This window comes from Oncorhynchus kisutch, linkage group LG7 (assembly GCF_002021735.2).
Source record: "Oncorhynchus kisutch isolate 150728-3 linkage group LG7, Okis_V2, whole genome shotgun sequence".
NCBI classification, from domain to species: domain Eukaryota; kingdom Metazoa; phylum Chordata; class Actinopteri; order Salmoniformes; family Salmonidae; genus Oncorhynchus; species Oncorhynchus kisutch.
In genome coordinates, this window is record NC_034180.2 from 48,047,866 (window position 1) to 48,071,912 (window position 24,047).

At 41.1% G+C, this 24,047-nt stretch overlaps 2 protein-coding genes across 4 annotated transcripts; one reads left to right on the forward strand and one right to left on the reverse strand.

Moving 5' to 3' along the window:
* The first annotated feature begins 3,224 nt into the window (after positions 1–3,224).
* On the forward strand, positions 3,225–7,092 carry slc25a47b (solute carrier family 25 member 47b). Of its 3 annotated transcripts, none has more exons than XM_020488351.2 (6): positions 3,225–3,612; positions 3,819–3,862; positions 3,979–4,050; positions 4,376–4,564; positions 4,801–5,059; positions 5,700–7,092. In XM_020488351.2, the coding sequence occupies exons 1-6, from the start codon at positions 3,576–3,578 to the stop codon at positions 5,975–5,977; spliced, it is 879 nt and encodes a 292-aa protein (XP_020343940.1). In that variant the 5' UTR covers positions 3,225–3,575; the 3' UTR covers positions 5,978–7,092. The 3 variants fall into 3 exon arrangements, with proteins under 3 accessions (XP_020343940.1, XP_031685069.1, XP_031685068.1); XM_031829209.1 differs by having other exon boundaries at positions 3,271–3,612; positions 4,801–5,340; positions 5,700–5,876; XM_031829208.1 differs by having other exon boundaries at positions 3,271–3,612; positions 4,801–7,092.
* wars1 (tryptophanyl-tRNA synthetase 1) lies at positions 7,039–16,681 on the reverse strand. Its single transcript, XM_031829207.1, has 11 exons — positions 16,553–16,681; positions 15,803–15,934; positions 15,123–15,330; positions 14,701–14,809; positions 14,377–14,496; positions 12,756–12,938; positions 10,159–10,259; positions 9,739–9,851; positions 8,777–8,950; positions 8,329–8,469; positions 7,039–7,672 (listed from the first exon to the last, which is right to left on the reverse strand). Exons 2-11 carry the CDS (start codon positions 15,914–15,916, stop codon positions 7,514–7,516), a joined length of 1,422 nt encoding a protein of 473 aa, XP_031685067.1. The 5' UTR covers positions 15,917–15,934; positions 16,553–16,681; the 3' UTR covers positions 7,039–7,513.
* Between the last annotated feature and the right edge of the window lie 7,366 nt (positions 16,682–24,047).

A 24,047-nucleotide genomic window follows, 5' to 3' on the forward strand; every position in this document is an offset into this window, starting at 1 on the left:
TTGTTTAAATAAATTGATAGTAAGAGGATTGTGGGAGCTGCACTGCTAGATTTCATTGCAGCCGTAGATATTATTGCCCATAACCTGTTTTAGAGAAAGCGTATGTGTTATGACGTCTGCCATATCGTGGATTCAGAGCGACATCTGAAGTCGGAAGTTTACATGTATTTCAAGGCCTACCTTCAAACTCAGTGCCTCTTTGCTTGACATCATGGAGAATTCAAAAGAAATCAGCCAAGACCTCAGAAAAAAATTTGTAGACCTCCACAAGTCTGGTTCATCCTTGGGAGCAATTTCTAGACGCCCGAATGTACCACGTTCATCTGTACAAACAATAGTATGCAAGTATAAACGCCATGGGACCACGTAGCCGTCATACCCCACAGGAAGGAGTCATGTTCTGTCTCCTAGAGATGAACGTACTTTGGTGCGAAAAGCTCAAATCAATCCCAGAATAACAGCAATGGACCTTGTGAAGATGCTGGAGGAAACAGGTACAAAAATATCTATATCCACAGTAAAATGAGTCATATATCGACATAACCTGAAAGACCACTCAGCAAGGAAGAGGACTGCTCCAAAACCGCCATAAAAAAGCCATACTATGGTTTGCAACTGCACATGGGGACAAACATCGTACTTTTTGGAGAAATGTCCTCTGGTCTGATGAAACAAAATAGAACTGTTTGGCCATAATGTTCATCGTTATGTTTGGAGGAAAAAGGTTGAGGCTTGCAAGCCGAAGAACACCATCCCAACCGTGAAGCATGGGGGTGGCAGCATCATGTTGTGGGGATGCTGTTCTGCAGGAGGGACAGGTGCACTTCACAAAATAGATGGCATCATGAAGATGGAAAATTATGTGGATATATTAAAGCAAGATATCAAGACATCAATCAGGAAGTTAAAACTTGGTCGCAAATTGGTCTTCCAAATGGACAATGACCCCAAGCATACTTCCAAAGTTGTGGCAAAATGGCTTAAGGACATCAAAGTCAAGGTATTGGAGTGTCCATCACAAAGGCCTGACCTCAAGCCTATAGGACATTTGTGGGCAGAACTGAAAAAGCGTGTGCGAGCAAGGAGGCCTACAAACCTGACTCAGTTATACCAGCACTGTCAGGAGAAATGGGCCAAAATTCACCCAACTTATTGTGGGAAGCTTGTGGAAGGCTACCCGAAACGTTTGACCCAAATTAAACAATTTAAAAGCAATACTACCAAATACTAATTGAATGTATGTAAACTTCTGACCCATTGGGAATGTGATGAAAGAAATAAAAGCTGAAATAAATCATTCTCCCTACTATTATTCTGACATTTCACATTCTTAAAATAAACTGGTTATCCTAACTGACCTAAGACACAGGGAATATTTACTAGGATTAAATGTCAGGAATTGTGAAAAACTGAGTTTAATTGCATTTGGCTAAGGTGTATGTAAACTTCCGACTTCAACTGTACTCGGTTTCAAATTTCGATAGAAAGAAAATATCTCACTACAATACATTTTAATAGAAAGATTTTGCTACCATGAAAAGGAAAATACCTTCTAAACAGCTTCTACTCCCAAGCCATAAGACTCCTGAACATCTAATCAAATGGCTAGCCAGACTATTTGCAAATGGCTACGCAGACTATTTGCATTGCCCCCCCCCCCCCCCTCTTCTACACTGCTGCTACTCTCTGTTATTATCTGTGCATAGTCACTTTAATAACTCCACCTACATGTATATATTACCTCAATTACCTCGACACCGGTGCCTCCACACATTGACTCTGTACCGGTACCCCCTGTAAATACCCTCGCTATTGTTATTTTACTGCTTATCTTTAATGATTTTTTACTTTTATCTCGTACTTTTTTTTAGGTATTTTCTTAAAACTGCATTGTTGGTTAATGGCATGTAAGTAAGCATTTCACTGTAAGGCTGTTGTATTCGGTGCGTGTGACAAATAACATTTTATTTTATTTAATCAATATGAATTCGGAGGGCAGAAATGATTAAATATTAAAGCATTAGACCTCTCAGTAAAGGCTTCAGTCATACAAAAGTTATACTTAAATCCGAACTGGTTCTCTAGCACCCCATGTTCAAGAATGGCCTTTTCCCCTGTATTCAGATTACAACCTCTCACTTTCGGTTATTTGAAAACCAAATAATCTCCAAAACATTTTTTTTTTAAACAAGCCATAGAAAGTTGGTTGAGAATTTCATTTGAATCCACCAGAAAGACAGAACAAAATTGGCAAGTGTGCAAAGCTGTCATCAAGACAACGGTGGGCTACTGAAGTATCTCAAATATATAATATATCTTGATTTGTTTAACACTTTTTTGGTTACTAAATGACTCCATATGTGTTATTTCATAGTTTTATGTATTCACTATTATTCTACAATGCAGAAAATAGTAAAAAAATATATAAAAAATAAACTTGAATGAGTGGCTGTGTCCAAACTTTTGACTGGTACTGTGTATTCGGAAAGTATTCAGACCCTTTGACTTTTTCATTATTCTCAAATTGATTAAAAACTTACTCAAATTTACACACAATACCCCATAATGACAAAGCAAAAACAGTGTCTTTGACATTTTTGCAAATTTATAGGGGAAAAAAAGCTGAAATATCACATATACTTAAGTTTTCAGACCCTTTACTCAGTACTTTGTTGAAGCACTTTTTGCAGCCTTGAGTATCTTTGGGTATGATGCTACAAGCTTGGCACACCTGTATTTGGGGAGAATCTCCCATTTTCCTCTGCAGACCCTCTCTAACTCTGTCAGGTTGGATGGGGAGTGTTGTTGTGCAGCTATTTTCAGGTCTCTGGAGATGTTCGATTGGGTGTAAGTTAATATCCATTATTACATTTTTTTTTTTTGTAAACACTTTTTTGGAGAGTTTGAAATTGGGATCCTTTGCTCCTGACAAGGGCATTTCCAGACATAGACTCGACATGGAAATGAATCACATTGAAAGTATTTAGAGTATTTAGAAACTTTCCCTCATAAAATTTGTAAACTCAAGTTTGACTGACAAGTATTGTCTCGTTTTTCCAGAATCCCTGAAAAGAGACCTGGGAAAATGAAGGTAAAATAAAAAAATATATATGGATCTACAAACAATCTCTAATTCATACACAATTATTCTTTATGTTTAAATAATATACTACATTTATATTTTCCAATTAACTCAATATGTCTGTTACAGCTCGGTGATGTTTACTCAAACCCAGAAATTGGCTCAGACTGTTTGTTGCACAACGAGTCATAATTCAATGTGACACAATGCCGGTGTAGCATTTTGATGTTTGACAGTAGCTAGCTACCATAGCTGTGTAGGTCGTCTATGGTCACGTTAGATCTCTGTGTAGAAAGCTTTAGTAAACATTTTCTGATGCGACGTATACCTAATTCACCTGACAGTGAATCGACGAGGAGAATCATATTAAATTATATTTAGATCAAAATTGAAGGTCGTGACTCGTGTTATCTAGAAAAGCATCATAGCTTGGCTAACTAGCTTAGCAGGCAGCCATCTAAATGAATTGAGTTGACCCCCCAAGGAGGAAAATATGCATTTGGCAGATTTCGTTGCTGGTTCCATTGGAGGTGAGCTAAATAACGTTACTGTAATGTGTTTTTGTCTTTTTTTTGTTAAACCATCTAAATCATTTAACTTATCATAGTTGTATTGCTGGGACATTTGGCAACTACACAGGCAAGCGAGGCTATAGGCCAGCTTATAATGTGAAATAGGTTCAAACATTTTCAGTGAGCTCGTTACATAATGTGATGGATATGACTTGTTCCTACAGGAGCCTTTGGAGTGGCTGTGGGGTATCCTTTGGACACAGTGAAGGTAAGTATATTTTTATGTGAGTCGAGCTTCATTAGTTGTCTGTGCTTATTTCACTCATGTTTAACAGTGTGCAATTATCAAACTCAATAACTTTTGACTCAATTACTTTTTTGCAGGTGAGAATACAGACACAAAGGAGATTCACAGGAGTTTGGCAATGTATTCATACTACATGGAAGACAGAAGGGGTGAGTGTCTAAGTGACATGTTAAAACCACCAATTTTTATTTTTTATTTCTCCTTTATTTAACCAGGTAGGCTAGTTGAGAACAAGTTCTCATTTACAATTGCGACCTGGCCAAGATAAAGCAAAGCAGTTCGACACATACAACGACACAGAGTTGCACATGGAGTAAAACAAACATACAGTCAATAATACAGTATAAACAAGTCTATATACGATGTGAGCAAATGAGGTGAGAAGGGAGGTAAAGGCAAAAAAAGGCCATGGTGGCAAAGTAAATACAATATAGTAGTTTGGACTTGGGGCTGAAAGCTGTGTCTCTTCCACAGGTGAATGGATTCTACAGGGGCATGTCCATGCCAGTCACCACTGTGTCCATCAGCTCCTCTGTAGTGTTTGGTGTCTACAGGAATGTCCTGCAGTGTTTACATCAACTACGATCCACCTCCACAGGTTTGGATTTTCTGCCAGCCAAACTGGACTTCTTCTTGTCCGGGTTGTCAGGAGGTGTTGCCCAGGTAGTCTACTTATAACTAGTATATTAGTCTATACTGTTGCAACGTTACATGACATGGTTGCTTGGCATGGCAAATATTGTTAAGTTTCAGTCAATTTAATTAGGGGAACTAAAAAAATAAAAGTTCCCCTAAGCAAAACTGGATCATATTCACTAGGAACCAAATGGGCTGAAACATGACCCTGATGACATCATACCACAACACCTTTGAGTACTCTCTCCCTTGTCCTCTTTAAGGTATCTGTAATGGCACCAGCTGACATAGTAAAAGTACGGATGCAGTGTCAGATGGTACACCAAGGCTTGGACGCTCAGCAACCCAAGTATCGCGGCCCAATGCACTGTCTGCTGACCATCGCTCGTGAAGAGGGCTTCCTCGGACTGTACAAGGGAGCTGGTGCCCTCGCCCTGCGAGACGGCCCCTCTTTTGCCACCTACTTCACTATTTACCACGTTATCTGTGAGCAGCTATCTCCACCTGAGAACACCCAGCCAGGTAAACACACAGCACCTGAGAACACCCAGCACCTGGGAACACCCAGCCAGGTAAACACACAGCACCTGGGAACACCCAGCCAGGTAAACACACAGCACCTGGGAACACCCAGCCAGGTAAACACACAGCACCTGGGAACACCCAGCCAGGTAAACACACAGCACCTGGGAACACCCAGCCAGGTAAACACACAGCACCTGGGAACACCCAGCCAGGTAGACACACAGCACCTGAGAACACCCAGCCAGGTAGACACACAGCACCTGAGAACACCCAGCCAGGTAAACACACAGCACCTGAGAACACCCAGCCAGGTAAACACACAGCACCTGAGAATACCCATCCAGGTAGACACACAGCACCTGAGAACACCCAGCCAGGTAGACACACAGCACCTGGGAACACCCAGCCAGGTAGACACAAAGCAACTGGGAACACCCAGCCAGGTAAACACACAGCACCTGGGAACACCCAGCCAGGTAAACATACCTTCACTCTGTAAGAATCTTCAGAAGCGTATGCTTCTGTATCTCGTATGCTTCTGTCCTCTTAAGTGTACATGGTTGCTTTTGCAATTGGTCATCATGATTCAGGATAATTTAGTGTTGATTATCTGGTGTCTCCCCCCCCCCCCCCCCAGAGTGGAATGTGGTTCTGCTTGCTGGTGGACTGTCAGGGATGTGTGGCTGGTGCATAGGGACACCCATGGACGTGATCAAATCCCGTCTGCAGGTGGACGGTATGGGCAAGAGGAGATACACAGGTTTCTTCCACTGCATCGCACAGAGCATACGCACTGAGGGGCCGGGTGTTCTCTTCAAAGGCCTGGGCCTCAATTGCATACGGGCCTTCCCTGTCAACATGTCCGTGTTCGCCATGTACGAGGTGGTTGTGCGCCTCCTCCGACCGAAAACTTGAATTTAAAGGCTTGGGTTGTTCAATAGGTGCCGAATGGACTGAAATAGGAACTACTGGTCCGAGAACAAATTTGGACACGGTCTGCACTAATGAATCCAACCTTGTCTTTGAAGACTTGGGTGATGGGATTCTATTTTAATTGTTTCTCATGCCATTTTCCATGACTAGAATAACACTCAATCCATTGTTGTATCATTATCATTATTCACCTTTGCCTCAGTTGCTATGTGATTTTTATATAGTGCCATACTGCCCTATAAGGGCAAACTACAATTCCTCAGTAAGATTTATTTGAAATATTCCTGCATAGTATTTCAAGGGAAAATATGAATTGAAAATGAATACTAAGCTAAAACAGTTTTATGGTTGAGTTCTGATTGTTTAGCAATAGGGCCTAATAGTACTACAGAAACCTACTTCCATTATTTTGACTTACCTACTTTTTACACAACATTCCCTCACTGACCTTAGAACATAACAGGGGTGTATTTTACACCGCAGGATCACTTGATTTCAATGGATAGAACTGAAGCTGACGGACAATGTGGCTTAGAAAATATGAAGTTTTTCCTGAATACTGTATTAATGAAAGTTACTTGTTGATCCTGCACAAATAATTATCCCACTGTTCATATCGCTCCTGTCGGCAGCTCGGAAACAAGCGTCTTTGAAGTAGGGCCACCATCCAGCAAACTGCAGTATACTGGGGGTCGGTCATCAGTATTTAGGAATTGATTAACTTCTGCCACAGGCTTTCACCTCACCTTCAGTATGAAAGTGAGCAAAGCCCGGGAGCTGAGGCTAGGAATTTATCAACTTTGCTCTGTTACTGTAGCCAAGCAGTATCAATTATTTATCCTTGACTTGGACAGTATTTAATGGTACTGTCTAAACTCCCAGTTCTCAAAATACTGCAAGTCATTCTCTGTATACCACATGTACTGATGATCCTGTACGTGTGATTGTGTTTGAGAAAAAACAAAACTTCAAGTAGCGCATCTGATTTTGATGTGAGTGAAACATATAAGGGAGTTTTAACACGCACAAACATTTCAGCAGTGTAAAGTGAAAAAATAAAATATATTTAATGACTGAATAAAGATTCACAAGACAGACATTATTTTATTCATCCAATGGTATTGCTGTTAGCACAAACCAAAATAAGACTTCCTTTGTCAATGCTTGGTAAGTTTGATGTGAAGCCATATCATAGTTGGTTAATCATTAGACACAAACTGCTCAGCATGGGGATATGTCATTGACACGTTTCATGTTTCTAGTATGGCGCATGTGATGAGACCTGGGCCACATCCAGTAGGAGGTTGTGGACCGTTGCAGATAGAAATGTCATGAATAGAATAGAAACAATTCCTTTATTCTACATGTCAGAGGCATATCTATTCTACAAAAGATATTTATATCTGAACGTTACACAACGTTGTGCTCTGCTGAACACTCCCCTGCTGAGTTTTGACCAGGACGACCTCCAACATTGTGTCAGGACTTAGCACATGAATAAAACTGGCTACGCACGGGCTAGAAACTGTAATTTAGAGGTCTCGGGGTCATGAACTGCTTGACTGTCTCTTCTGTGACCTGCTTGCGTCTCTCCTGATGGGATGTGATCATTGGCTGCAGGGTCTCTATCAGACGCTTCTTCAGCTCACCGGTTAGCAGGGCTCCACTGGCGTAGTCCTGGAGACAGAGATACAACACAGCAATGAGTGGGATTATTATACTTATGACACAATACAGCATAGAACTTTTTTTCCTGGAAATCATTAGCCTGGTGGTCCAGTCTGTTTGTGCTTTAGCCACTCCTCTTTGCCAGGCCAAACATGACATCAATAGAATAGATGGCTACAGCACATCATGGGAGAGTGACCAGGCTAGAAATCTAGACAGTTTATCATTCGGATAAGACTTTAACACACACAAAGCCTCAGTGTTCATTTGGAGAGATTTGCAGAAAACAGACATGAATTTTGTCTGGCACAGTCAAATGTCCCGCTGCGTACAAGAGTTTTGATACCAAATAGAAAACTTAGTTTGCTTATTTCCTATAAGGTTATTTCAGGTTATTTTTCAACTGTGAGGGTAGTCATTGATAGTATGGTTGTTTGGGTTAAAAACACCAATTCAAATGTAGGGCTATGTAGCTAGGTAAAATAATGAATATACACACTTCAAAATGTAGGACAGTGTGGCTGTTAATATAACACCAGATCCTAAACCTTGACAGCAATACTGTAAAAATGTTGATCCATGTCTGTCTATTGTTCCAGTCCAAGTGCATTGGGTTCTCTGGCATTTGTCCGGCAGCATGCCCCCCCCCCCCCCCCCCCCCTCACCTGTCGGATTTTCTCCAGCTGCTCGTCGTCCTCCAGGAAGAAGGTCAGGTACATAAAGGACACGTCCACATCGGGGTTGCCGCCATATTTCCTGTGCTCCTCTACCGTGTCTTTCCCCCCGGAGAAGGCGTGCTTGTTCACCTAGGTGATGACAGCAAAAATGACAACTCCAACATGAATTACAGTTTTTCCCTTCTTGTTTCCTGTAAACCATTCTCAGGTGACTGTATTTGACTGCCATGTGGAGGTAATAAATTAAATGTACTGTATTTAGCTATAAAGCCCCGTTTTACATTGTCAAGTGACCTCTTTTACACTACTACGCTGGGCTGTACTGTGCCAATCTGGTTAAGCATTCACTATTGATAGAAAGGACGAGTTAAAAATAAAATACCCGAGACAGTATAGTTCGAGTGGGCAACAGGGTATTAGAAAGCTTCAGCGCCACCTTATTTTTGATCTGCTTGGGCGTGTCTGTGAGGAAGATGGAGGAGTTGGCGTCACTGGCGGACATCTTGGTCTGGGCCCCCTGCAGCGCTGGAAAGAAGGTAGAGTGCAACAGGGCAGGCTTGGGGTAGCCGATCCTGGGGGCCACATCCCTGGTCATCCGGAAGTAAGGGTCCTTAAGGGGTAGAGGATGGATATATCTTCAAAACCGTTATAGTGCTCTTGATGTAACGCTACATTGAGTCCCAATGAACTTAAACATATCAGACTGAACTTTATAGTTCTTTACTCTCTCAGTGACATGCTGTCAGACCCTGCTACTCAGATCCTTCTGATTTTATTCTGGCTAAATGAAAATAAAGTCACAAGCATAGTCTATAGGAAGAGAGGTTGAGGTTAATCAGTTGCCACTAGTCAGAGTAGTGTAGATCAGTCAAAGCAGTCAATTTCTAAAATTAACTGTTAAATCTTTCACAGACAGTGTTCTGGTTGTTACAGGTTAGCAGACAGTGTGTCCTGGTTGTTAAAGGTTAGCAGACAGTGGGTGTCCTGGTTGTTACAGGTTAGCAGACAGTGTCCTAGTTGTTACAGGTTAGCAGACAGTGTCCTAGTTGTTACAGGTTAGCAGACAGTGTCCTGGTTGTTACAGGTTAGCAGACAGTGTGTCCTGGTTGTTAAAGGTTAGCAGACAGTGGGTGTCCTGGTTGTTACAGGTTAGCAGACAGTGTCCTAGTTGTTACAGGTTAGCAGACAGTGTCCTAGTTGTTACAGGTTAGCAGACAGTGTCCTAGTTGTTACAGGTTAGCAGACAGTGTCCTAGTTGTTACAGGTTAGCAGACAGTGTCCTGGTTGTTACAGGTTAGCAGACAGTGTCCTGGTTGTTACAGGTTAGCAGACAGTGTGCCCTGGTTGTTACAGGTTAGCAGACAGTGTGTCCTGGTTGTGCTGTGATGCTTGACTGACCTGGTCTATGGCACAGGGAATGAGACACTGGACATCTTTTCTGCCCTTGAAGATCTGAGGGAAAGAGCTACTGAACGACGGAGCGGCCTGGATGGCGGGGAAGGCAATCTTTCCTGGGATGGGTGAGAGAGGGAGGAATACTTAGCTTTTAAAAAGCATTCACCTGGGCTGTATTCATTAGTGCACACCATAGTAAAACAACGTTTTGCATCAGAAAATTAGTGTTTCTTATTGGACAGTTAGTCCCTCTTTGTTTTGAGTTTTTTTCCCGCTTTAGGTTTCTAGTGAATATGACCCTGATCACATTGTAGCAACACTATGCTACTCAGAAAGTGCTCATTCATAATGAAAGTGAAATCCTGGCATTTGTATAATTCCTCAACAGGTGTTGACTCAATTCCTACAAGTCGTCTCTCTTACCGATGCAGTCACTGTCGCCAAATCCAAAAATGCCTTTGACCTGGTTGAAAGTCACATGCTTCTGTACTTTCACCACATTCCGGTAGAAGTCTGGGGACGCCCTGTAGAGACAAAACAATCAGCAAAAAAGGCAACATAGCTGACACGCCAACCTCATTATGAATAAAGAATTTGTTCTTAACTGACTTGCCTAGTTAAATAAAGGGAAAAAATATATATATAAACGTGAGCAAAAAAATACATTTCCCTTTTTCAGGACTCTGTCTTTCAAAGATAATTCATAAAAATCCAAATAACTTCACAGAGCTTCATTGTAAAGGGTTTAAACACTGTTCCCCTGCTTGTTCAATGAACCATAAACAATTAATGAACATGCACCTGTGAAACAGTCGTTAAGACACTAACAGCCTATAGACCGTAGGCAATTAAGGTCACAGTTATGAAAACTTGGGACACTAAAGAGGCCTTTTGACTGACTCTGAAAAACACCAAAAGAAAGATGCCCATGGTCCCTGCTCATCTGCGTGAATGTGCCTTAGACATGCTGCAAGGAGGCATGTCTAAGGAGAAGGTGAAGAATCATGATGACAGAAGGCTCATGAGAGACAACGGTTGAGAGCAATGTAGCCTACTATCTAAAAATATTATTTTAAAATAACTGCACTATAGCACCACCTTCTGGGAGATCAGTGAACAGACATGGGATTAATATATACAATGGGGCAAAAAAGTATTTAGTCAGCCACCAATTGTGCAAGTTCTCCCACTTAAAAAGATGAGAGGCCTGTAATGTTCATCATAGGTACACTTCAACTATGACAGACAAAATGAGAAAGACAAAATCCAGAAAATCACATTGTAGGATTTTTTATGAATTTATTTGCAAGTTATGGTGGAAAATAAGTATTTTGGTCAATAACAAAAGTTTCTCAATACTTTGTTATTGCCAACAAAGGGAATATAACAGAGGTCAAACGTTTTCTGTAAGTCTTCACAAGGTTTTCACACACTGTTACTGGTATTTTGGCCCATTCCTCCATGCAGATCTCCCCTAGAGCAGTGATGTTTTGGGGCTGTTGCTGGGCAACACGGACTTTCAACTCCCTCCAAAGATTTTCTATGGGGTTGAGATCTGGAGACTGGCTAGGCCACTCCAGGACCTTGAAATGCTTCTTACGAAGCAACTCCTTCGTTGCCCGGGCGGTGTGTTTGGGATCATTGTCGTGCTGAAAGACCCAGCCACGTTGCATCTTCAATGCCCTTGCTGATGGAAGGAGGTTTTCACTCAAAATCTCACGATACATGGCCCCATTCATTCTTTCCTTTACACGGATCAGTCGTCCTGGTCCCTTTGCAGAAAAACAGCCCCAAAGCATGATGTTTCCACCCCCATGCTTCACAGTAGGTATGGTGTTCTTTTGATGCAACTCAGCATTCTTTGTCCTCTAAACACAACGAGCTGAGTTTTTACCAAAAAGTTATATTCTGGTTTCATCTGACCATATGACATTCTCCCAATCTTCTTCTGGATCATCCAAATGCTCTCTAGCAAACTTCAGACGGGCCTGGACATGTACTGGCTTAAGCAGGGGGACACGTCTGGCACTGCAGGATTTGAGTCCCTGGCGGCGTAGTGTGTTACTGATGGTAGGCTTTGTTACTTTGGTCCCAGCTCTCTGCAGGTCATTCACTAGGTCCCCCCGTGTGGTTCTGGGATTTTTGCTCAGCGTTCTTGTGATCATTTTGACCCCACGGGGTGAGATCTTGCGTGGAGCCCCAGATCAAGGGAGATTATCAGTGGTCTTGTATATCTTCCATTTCCTAATAATTGCTCCCACAGTTGATTTCTTCAAACCAAGCTGTTTACCTATTGCAGATTCAGTCTTCCCAACCTGGTGCAGCTCTTTGGTCTTGGCCATAGTGGAGTTTGGAGTGTGTCTGTTTGAGGCTGTGGACAGGTGTCTTTTATACTGATAACAAGTTCAAACAGGTGCCATTAATACAGGTAACGAGTAGAGGACAGATGAGCCTCTTAAAGAAGAAGTTACAGGTCTGTGAGAGCCAGAAATCTTGCTTGTTTGTAGGTGACCAAATACTTATTTCCCACCATAATTTGCAAATCAATTCATTAAAAATCCTACAATGTGATTTTCAGGATTTTTTTTCTCATTTTGTCTGTCATAGTTGAAGTGTACCTATGATGAAAATTACAGGCCTCTCTCATATTTTTAAGTGGGAGAACTTGCACAATTGGTGGCTGACTAAATACTTTTTTGCCCCACTGTATATATATATATATTCTTTTTTAAATAACAATTCTTTAGTACTCCCATGATGTATAAATGCTCAAAGAGCATGATGAGGGAATTCTGAAACCACTAATATTTAATAGTTCTAAAACACACAGAGTCCCTGCACCTCTCAGGTAAATGAGACCCAGGGCCCATATCCACAAAGCATCAGTCAATCTAGGATCAGCCTTTTAGATCATAATGAATAGCATTAGATGGCCAGAGGGGATCTGATCCTTGATCAGCTTCCTGGATAAGTTCCCAGAGACGTAGTGAGACAGAGGGGTCTGTGATTTAGTTACGTACCCCATGTAGTCCAGATCAGAGAAGATGAAGGTCTTGTTGATGTCGAAGCCGCAGGCGATGATGTCCTTGGCGTTCTCCATAGTGTAACGGTGACAGTCCTCTAGGGACAGGTCCTTCCACAGGTATTTCTCATCATCCGTAAGCTGGATCACCAGCGGGATGTCAAACGTGTCCTGCAGCCATCTGGGAACAGGTAGAGCAAAAACCCTTTACTCTCAACTCTGATCTGAATCCACTGCCATTCGATCGACCTTAAATCACGAAGTCAGTCTAACGCAGACCTTTCTTCTACATACCTGACTTGAAACACTGGGGTTTAGGTTATTTGTTATTATAGGCAGTGTTTTACACAGTATGTTATTATAGGCAGTGTTTTATAAAGTATGTTATTATAGGCAGTGTTTTATACAGCATCTGTTATTATAGGCCGTGTGTTATACAGTATCTGTTATTATAGGCCGTGTGTTATACAGTATCTGTTATTATAGGCCGTGTGTTATACAATATCTGTTATTATAGGCCGTGTGTTATACAATATCTGTTATTATAGGCAGTGTTTTATACAGTATCTGTTATTATAGGCAGTGTGTTATACAGTATCTGTTATTATAGGCAGTGTGTTATACAGTATCTGTTATTATAGGCAGTGTTTTATACAGTATCTGTTATTATAGGCCGTGTGTTATACAATATCTGTTATTATAGGCCGTGTGTTATACAATATCTGTTATTATAGGCAGTGTTTTATACAGTATCTGTTATTATAGGCCGTGTGTTATACAGTATCTGTTATTATAGGCCGTGTGTTATACAGTATCTGTTATTATAGGCCGTGTGTTATACAGTATCTGTTATTATAGGCCGTGTGTTATACAATATCTGTTATTATAGGCCGTGTGTTATACAATATCTGTTATTATAGGCAGTGTTTTATACAGTATCTGTTATTATAGGCAGTGTGTTATACAGTATCTGTTATTATAGGCAGTGTGTTATACAGTATCTGTTATTATAGGCAGTGTTTTATACAGTATCTGTTATTATAGGCCGTGTGTTATACAATATCTGTTATTATAGGCCGTGTGTTATACAATATCTGTTATTATAGGCAGTGTTTTATACAGTATCTGTTATTATAGGCCGTGTGTTATACAGTATCTGTTATTATAGGCAGTGTTTTATACAGTATCTGTTATTATAGGCAGTGTGTTATACAGTATCTGTTATTATAGGCAGTGTTTTATACAATATCTGTTATTATTGGCAATGTGTTATAAAGTACTGTATTTGTTATTATAGGCAGTTTGTTATACAGTGGGTAGGGTCTAGAGTGTTTCCCAGTCTGGGACAAAGGGTCTGGGACAAACGGTCAGGGATGTACCATAGTGTAGGGAGAACTTTTGGTGGTTCTTAATAGTGTCAAGTCCCTCCATCTCACTAATACTAATCAGGGTTGGGGTCAATTCCATTTTAATTCCAGTCAATTCAGGAAGTACACTCGATGTCCAATTCTCTTCTATGCTTTTCACAGAAAAAACTCTGAATTTGGTTTACTTTCTGAATTGACTGGAAGGGAAATGGAATAGATCCCAACCGTGGCTACGTATACCAACAGACTCACTTTGTAAAGATGAAAGGGATGAGGTGGCCCATGTGCAAGGCATCTGAGGAGGGTCCTCTGCCCGTGTAGAGGTAGAAAGACTTGTTCTTCTCATACGCGTCCAGAACCTGGTGCATATCTCTGGAAAAAGACAAACAACACAGAGTTACAGCATATGACACACCCTAAAATGCCCCCAAAACAAGATGAGAGCAGACTAAGACTATATGTTTACTATGTGGTATCAATTGCTCATGCTCAATCCCAGACAGATAGACATAAAGGCAGGGTGGCAGACGGACCACCCTCAAGAGTACATTCAAATAACTGACTAACATAACTGACCTGTGAGAGAAGAAGATTCCTCTGCGTAAAAACCGGTGTGCCTTCTGTCCCGAGACTCTCTCTATTCTGTCCACCAGCTCTTGGTCAATCTTGCTACTGCCAAACCTCACTGAAAAGAAACGTCAGTACACAATTTCCCATACCATTAATTATGCTCTGACTAAATTCTTTTTATTTTAAAGAGTTTGACATTAGATAACGTCCATGTGTTTGAAGCAAGTTTACAGCAACGTGTGAGATATTGACATATCTCACAAGGCTCATTCATTTTCACAGAGGCCCAACTCCTAACTTGAAGATTCATACATAACTCTGACAATTCTTCCATCAATGCATGATTTACACAATTATCAAGTGAAGCGTGCGCTGTGCATAAATTCGGATTCTGCCCAGAGATCTAACATTATGCTTTCCCCTCTGACCTATCAGCTTGTCGTAGTCCACTCCTTTGGCGTTGGTGGTGGAGACGTTCCAGGGGTCGACCATGTCCTCCCCATCTGCAGCTGGCCCATTGTCTTGTGAAACAACGCATTCTGAGGGTGGACATCCAGTCTTGTAGTCCTGACCTGTTACCTGCTTGTAGTCCACTTTTAGCTTCAGCAGCAACTGTACAGCAGCGTCAATATCAGCCTGCAATTCAAAAACAATATAAAAGGTCATACAATAACATCACGGTGGATCATTATCATGGAATAATTCACTATACGAAGACGATATGACCAGTGTTGTATCGGGACTGTATTGCACAACACTTAGCCACTTATTATGACATGATACAGTATAAGAACACACTGGTTGTGTTCTTAAAACTAATAGAAAACATCCCCATGTGAAGATATTTGTAAATATGTATATGTTATAGGTACTTAGTTTTATATTAGTTGTAGCAGTAGTTTGTTAGTTGTAGGCCTATTATTAGTTTTACAACTTTTTTATGCCGTTTTATTTTTATTTCATTGTTATTGGACCGTTAGTATATGCCATATTATTCTTGTTACTACCGGTAAGTATTGTATTTTTTGGGGGGACACTTGAAAACGAGATGGTGCATCTCAATTTTATCCTGCAAAAATAAATGGAATAAATCATTCTAAAAGCCCACTTTTGCAGCCTTTTCAGTTTTCAGAGTTCGGACTGTGTCTCCTTGTGATGTTAGTTTCTCATATAGGTCCATTGGGGTCATATCCCCAGCCCCGTCTCCCAGACAGTCTGTCATCTTCAACTTGGTCAGGACCTAAGAGATACAAGATTGTGTGACACAATTTCATATACAGTAGTTTACGTCAAGTAGCACACATGCCAATAACAAGCTATCTAGTATGTCTTGTCATAAGATGACATTTTGCACGGTAAAGATAAGGCCAGGGTTTTCAGTTCCCTGTGCTAGAGAAAGTAGCTAGCTAATCTTGGTTAACTCAGAACTAAAATCTCCGAAATTTGTTCAGTAGTTTGTCCACTAAAATGACTAGCTATCTAATGTATGGGGTATTTATAATCAACAAAACACACATTTCTGTCAGGGGTGGTTTGAAATCATTTCCACAATGAACAGCAATAGATATCTAGTTTTTGCTATGGTCCATGAAGCCACCTGAACAGAAAGGAAGGTTTAAGGTGCATATGTTGTGATTCAAGAACCTCTCTATCTCCACTGCTAAAGCTAGCTTAGCATGGTGGTTAGCCCATATGTTTGCCATAACATTGTTCTGATCTACTCTACCACGCCATGACAGTGGCTTTCGGTTTGATAGGATGTTTTTTTAAATAAACACGAGCACATCAAAGGAAATATTCCAAATAGTTTAGATTTTGAAATATTCAAAATGTTTCAAAATAATTCAAATGCACGCACCTTTCAGATTCTATGACGCCGGTGAAATCAACTCATTCCACTTGCATCAGCCTGCTTGTTGGCTGGGAAGTGTTCAGGGCAAATGTATCCCCTAACAAACAAGTAGTTGATCTATTCAGTTCCACTGTGAATGTATTTACCGTAATAAGAGAGGTTATAATATTGTTGTCATGTCAAAGAGAAAATCCAGTTACTTTGAATGAGAAGGACATAAAGAGAAATGCGTAAACGACAATGTAAGTCTGTTTAAAACGTCGACGGTGCTTGTCGGAATTGTTTTGGTTCCGACTGACTGATTTCAAAATAAAAGTTATCAAGCCCTGTGCGCTAATGTAAAGAGTTTGAGATATAATTACAACTTTTATTTCGAAGATGTGGATCAATGGGTTCCTGCACAGGCTTCACACATTTGGAACGGGACAAAATTGATGACCTACATACATTTACTGTACTTTCTCCTGAACCACTGAATTGTAAAGTAGCGTTAGCTACTGCGATTACCCCCTCCTCATGGTACTAGTGACATATCTGTTGTAGTGGCATATCTGCTATAGACACAGGAAGATATTGCTATGCAGCTTCTTGGTTGAGTTACAAAGCTAGCTAACTACTGTGGCTAACCATAGAGCCAAAGATTTTTATAACTAACCCATAGCTCATTGTTCGACTGTATCTGTGATGGAGCTGTTGTGACTGGCTTTAGCGCGTAGCCAGCTTGCGGGTTCATGTTCGCTAATGCTAAGTGTGTAGCCGTAAATGCAATATGGGTGCATCCACGTTTTGAACTGGGAAATCCCGTCTAAACGTCTTTAGAAGCCTTGTGATTGTTTTGCTAATAAAAAAAGTACATTCGGATCTGCTTTAACTTTATAAATCAAAAGGAAGATGAGCAGAATCCATTTTGTATCAACAATTTGTTTTTAGTTCTACCATAAACAACTGTGTCACCATGCTTTGTCTATTTGTTGACAATGATGTCAGAGAGGTGCAGGTAGGAAACTCGGGAATGAGAGTTGTCCACTATCAATTACCTGTTTGACAGTTTTTTCTCTCAGTCTTATGTGGCAAATTACCACCTTCCTACTTGGTTATGAACGCAGCGTAATAGCCAGCTAGCTAACTAAGGTGAATGGGGCAATGGACAGAGGGGATTCTTTAAGATTGGGTTGGCGGATCGCATCCACATTTTAGGTGCATACATTTTGTTTAAAATGTATTTGTCACATGCGCCAAATAAAACAGACATAGATCTTACAGTGAAATGCTTACTTACAAGCCCTTAATCAACAATGCAGTTTTATGAAAATCCCTCCAAGTAGTAAGAGAGAAGAATAACAAATCATTAAAGAGCAGCAGTAAATAACAATAGCGGGGCTATATACAGGGTTACCCGTACAGAGTCAATGTGCGGGAGGAACCGTGTCGGGGTAACAGTATAATTATGTACATGTAGGTAGAGTTATTAAAGTGGCTATGCATAGATCAAATCAATTTTATTTATATAGCCCTTCGTACATCAGCTGATATCTCAAAGTGCTGTACAGAAACCCAGCCTAAAACCCCAAACAGCAAGCAATGCAGGTGTAGAAGCACGGTGGCTAGGAAAAACTCCCTAGAATGGCCAAAACCTAGGATGAAACCTAGAGAGGAACCCGGCTATGAGGGGTGGCCAGTCCTCTTCTGGCTGTGCGGGGTGGAGATTATAACAGAACATGGCCAAGATGTTCAAATGTTCATAAATGACCAGCATGGTCAAATAATAATAATCACAGTAGTTGTCCAGGGTGCAGCAAGTCAGCACCTCAGGAGTAAATGTCAGTTGGTTTTTCATAGCCAATCATTAAGAGTCTGGGACAGGTAGCACGTCCGGTGAACAGGTCAGGATTCCAGAGCCGCAGGCAGAACAGTTGAAATTGGAGCAGAGTATAACAGAGTATAACAGAATATAACCATGTACTCAATGTAACAGTTGCTGAATGATACATGATGTTAGACCTTCTGAATAGCTGTTCACCTAGACATGTATGTGACATAGGCTTTGTCCTCACTCCTTTTGGGGTGCCAGGGTAACCTAGTGGTTAGAGCGTTGAACTAGTAACCAGAAGGGTGCAAGTTCAAATCCCAGAGATGACAAAGTACATATCTGTCGTTCTGCCCCTGAACAGGCAGTTAACCCACTGATCGTTCCTAGGCCGTCATTGAAAATAAAAATTTGTTCTTAACTGACTTGCCTAGATTCAAAGCAACAGAAATCTCATAATTAAAATTCCTCAACCATATAAGTATTTTACACCATTAAAGATACACTTCTCGTTAATCCAACCACAGTGTCCCATTTCAAAAAGGCTTTTCGGTGAAAGCAAAACATATCATTATGTTAGGTGTGCAACTAGTCACAGAAATCATTCAGCCATTTTCCAACCAGAGAGGTGTCACAAAAAGCAGAAATATAGATAAAATTAATCACTAACCTTTGACGATCTTCATCAGATGACACTCCCAGGACTCAATGTTACACAATACATGTATCATGTTCGATCAAGTTCATATTTATATCCAAAAACCTCAGTTTACATTGTTGCCATGTTCAGAAATGCCTCCAAAACATCTGGAGAAATTGCAGAGAGCCACATCGAATAACAGAAATACTCATCATAAACATTGATGAAAGATACATGTTTTACATAGAATTAAAGATAAACTTGCTCTTAATGCAACCGCTGTCAGATTTCAAAAAAGCTTTACGGCAAAATAAATTTAAAAAAACAATAATCTGAGAACAGCGTTCAGCCACAAAAGTAAGCCATACAGTTACCCGCTAAGTTGTGGAGTCAAAAAAAGTCATAAATAGCATTATAAATCTTCACTTACCTTTGCTGATCTTCATCGGAATGTACTCCCAGGATTCCCACTTCCACAATAAAGTTTTGTTTTGTTCGATTACGTCCATATTCCAAATACCTCAGTTTTGTTCGCGCGTTTAGTTCACTATTCCAAAGGCACAATGCGCGAGCGCAAAATCCAGACGAAAAGTCAAAAGAGTTCCATTACAGTTTGTAGAAACATGTCAAACGATCTTTACAATCAATCCTTAGGGTCTTTTTATAATAAATCTTCAATAATATTCCAACCAGACTATAGCGTATTCATTACAGAGGAAAAAGAAGGAACGGTGCACCTGCGTGACCGCGCAGTAAACAACTGATTGGCCACAGCCCAGTCCACTTGTTGAAACAGCTCTTATTCGACCCCCTTCCACAATAGAAGCCTCAAACTTTCTAAAGACTGTTGACATCTGCTGGAAGCCTTGGGAAGTGCAATCTGGCCCCATAGGCAATCACTTAAATGAAACTACAAACCTCAGATTTCCCACTTCCTGGTTGAATTTGTCTCAGATTTTCATCTGCCATATGAGTTCTGTTATACTCACAGACATCATTCAAACAGTTTTAGAAACTTTAGAGTGTTTTCTATCCAATACTACTACTAATATGCATATATAAGCATCTGGGACAGAGTAGCAGGCAGTTTACTCTGGGCACCTTATTCATCCAAGCTACTCAATACTGCCCCCCTGTCACCAATAAGTTAACCCAAGCTATCATCCAGTAAGTTCTAACAACCTCCCTATCAAAGAATACTTAGAGATAAGGTTTCCAGAGCTTCCCTAGGCCTAATACTTTTAAACATTTCCCCCAACCCTCACCGTTCAAAAGCAACTCTCTCTTGCTATATCCAAATCATAACTAAAACATTTAATGAATTATCCAACCCAAATTCAGAATAACAGTCCTTAGTTAACTCAAATTCAACCTTCTCAACTTAGCACACATCATCCCTATTAAAATGTACATTTATAAACAAAACCTTTTAGTGCCAGTAATAACTATTCTCATTACAGCCCCCCTTTGTCCCTGTTTGTGATAAGTGGCCTGGTAATGAAAGATCAGTATCTCAATGCACACTTAGTCCAAACTGTTGGCAGTGTGTAGACTCAAATAGAAGTGCTAAAAGTCACTGTCGTATTGCTTCGCCTTTGTAGCTCTTTCTCCAGCCGGTTAGAGAGGGTTTGAGGTTTACACACACTGTGGTCAAATGATTCCAACCATGCGTTAAGACACGATCTGACGTCACCGTCTTTGATAACTCCTTTATTCTACTGGCGACCTCTCGGAAGAGTTACCAGATCATTGGGGCGGCAGGGTATCCTAGTGGTTAGAGCGGTGGACTAGTAACCGGAAGGTTGCAAGTTCAAACCCCCGAGCTGACAAGGCCCCTGAACAGGCCGTCATTGAAAATAAGAATTTGTTCTTAACTGACTTGCCTAGTTAAATAAATAAAGTTATCACCCTAATCCCTCCTAGAATCCCACACTCCATAAATCCCAATCTGGTGAAATTTGTATGGAAACAAAAAACAAAATCATCAATACATTTATCACAATCCATTTGGAGTAACTGTCATCCCTTATTGACATATATTTTCCCTTCTATATGCAGACTGAACAAAGTACATATTATAGATTTACCCAAAGACCAGGGCCCCAGGGAACATTTTCCCTTTGAACACGTGATTCAAAAACATCATGTTAAAAAAAAAACTAATCAACTTTACAATTACAATTTTTTATAAGTCCCTAAGGAAGTAATAGTATCATGCATGCATTTATTGAATTCAAAAGTTTGGAGAGACCTCCTTGGTGCTTCTATTGCTGAGGAAGAACTCCTGAAGCAAATCACACGAGCTTAAATTATAAGTAAGAACTGAGTTTACCTGATTATATGGTGGCCAACCGTTTGTGAGTCTTGTTCAGAAGACCTGTCCTCAGTCACAGAAGTTTCACCGTTTACTGGTCCCTTGTAGCCAATATCAAGAAGCTGATTAAACAGCATGATTATTACACAGCTGCACCTTGTGCCGGGGACAATACAAGGCCACTCTAAAATCTGAAGTTTTGTCACACAACACAATGCCACAGATGTCTCAAGTTGAGGGAGTGTGCAATTGGAATGCTGACTGCAGGAATGTCCATCAGAGCTGTTGGCAGATAATTTAATGTTAATTTCTCTACCATATGCTGCCTCCAACATCATTTTAGAGAATTTGGCAGTATGTCCAACCGGCCTCACAACAGCAGACCACGTGCATGGTGTAGTGTGGGCTAGTGGTTTGCTGATGTCAACATTGTGAACAGAGTGCCCCATGGTGGCGGTGAGGTTAAGGTATGGGCAAGCATAAGCTACGCACAACAAACACATTTACATTTTATCGGATGGCAATTTGAATGCGCAGAGATACCGTGTAGAGATCTTGTTGTGACATTCATCTGCCACCATCACCTCATGTTTCAGCATGATAATGCACAACCCCATGGGGCAGAAGGTAGCCTAGTGGTTAGCGTGTTGGACTTGTAACCAGTAGGTTGCAAGATCAAATCCCCAAGGTAATAATCTGTCATTCTGCCCCTGAACAAGGCAGTTAACCCACTGTCATTGAAAATAAGAATTTGTTTTTAACTAACTTTCCTAGTTAAATAAAGGTAAAATATATATTTTTTAAATGTCACAAGGATCTGTACAAAATTCCTGAGTGTACAAAACATTAGGAACACCTGCCTTATTGCGTTGCACCTCCCTTTGCCCTCAGAGCAGCCACAATTCGTCGGAGCATTTACAAGCCATCGAAAGCATTCCACGGGGATACTGGCCCATGTTGACTCCAATGCTTCCCACAGTGGAGTCAAGTTGGCTGGATGTCCTTTGGGTGTTGGACCATTCTTGATACACACAGGAAACTGTTGAGCGTGAAGTGTCACACTCAAACCGGTGTGCCTGTCACCTATTGCCATATCCCTTTCAAAGGCTCTTAAATCCTTTTTTCTTGCCCATTCACCCTCTGAATGGCACACATACACTTTCCATATCTCAATTGTTTCTTAAGGCTTGAAAATCTGTATTTAACTTGTCTCCTCCCCTTCATCTACACTGATTTGCAGTGAATTTAACAGGTGACATCAAAAAAGGATCATAGCTTTCACCTGGTCAGTTTATTTCATGGAAAGAACAGATGTTCCTAATGTTTTGTACCCTCTATAAATAATAGATTTTAGACTGGTGTGCTATACTTCCCTCCAGCAGGTGTCACTCTAATAGTGTCTCTTATTAAGTTATTGCTTATCCATAGTGGATGGAATTAGAGAGGGAATTGTAGATGGACAGAGTTTGTAGTAGAGCAGGATTATTTGAAATGGCTCTAAACCTGTCTATGTGTTCTTTAATTGACATCCCACAAGTTTCTGGAGAAAGGACAATGACCTCACTAGTGGCCTATGAGGATTCTGACCAGGATGAGGAGGAGGACGAGGCGCTCCCTCCGCTTGCCAACTCTCCCATGGATGATATCAGGACGTCCCAAAGAAACCAGAAATCGTTGGGTTCTAACTTCCATGGACCATTACACAGCCCCCCACTACAAACAACTTGAACAGGACAATGCGTTGGTGGTGGTGGGGGACAGTGTTAGAACATCACAGGGAGAATTATCCCCCTCCGTTGGGTCTCTCAGCGAGGGTTGATAGCATTTCAAACTCAAAACCATATCCTACTCCCCAACTCCATGATCATGTAAATATCATGACAACAGTGAAGAGGCATCAGGCTGCAGCACTTGGTGTCAGGCCATACATTCCCCAGAGGTTGGCCACACCAGGAGAGAGAGAAGAACCAACGTCTTTGGAAACCAACGTCATGTCTGACAGGTCCACTGTCTCCAGGTTACTGACCATCTCCTACTGTCTGCCTCCATGGACAAGACTGTCAAGGTAACTGTGAGGATAAGGATGATGACGATGGTAATGGATGTGGCAAAGTGTGTGTCTGTGTCTGAGTATCTGTCTGTCTGTGTGAGCGAGTGCTCCATGTTTTTGGTCATACGCGTGGTAGCATAAATCATAGCCGACACACAACATCATTTCAGACTTGTGTCAGTCCAAGGGGCAGGTAAGTGGGTAATCACAGTGTACAGGTTATCTGACATTCAATTGAAGTGGCTCAGTGGTAAGCTGGATGATAAACCCTCTTGCAGTGAGATGGAGACAGACAGAGACATGCTGCCTTTAGAAACACCTGTGTCACTGTCAGAACAATGTGTGTCAGGACCCATGGGCTACCCTTTCCTGCACTCCTCCATACCACATTTCACCAGGGTTGTATTCATTAGGCACCAAATGGAGGAAAACGGAATGAAACCTGGAAGGACTAGCTGAACTTTACCAATAAGAAAAATGTATTTCTGTTTCCTGTTGCAAAACATTTTTCTCCCGGCTTGCGCCATCAAACCCACAAACCCTTGCAACTTATCCAGTACACCACACGCCTGCCTGGTGTTCAACCTTCCCAAGTTCACCAATGCCACCCTGCTCCTCAACGCAGTCCACTGGCTTTCAGTCAAAACGCACATCCACTACAAGACCATGGTACTTGCCTATGGAGCAGCA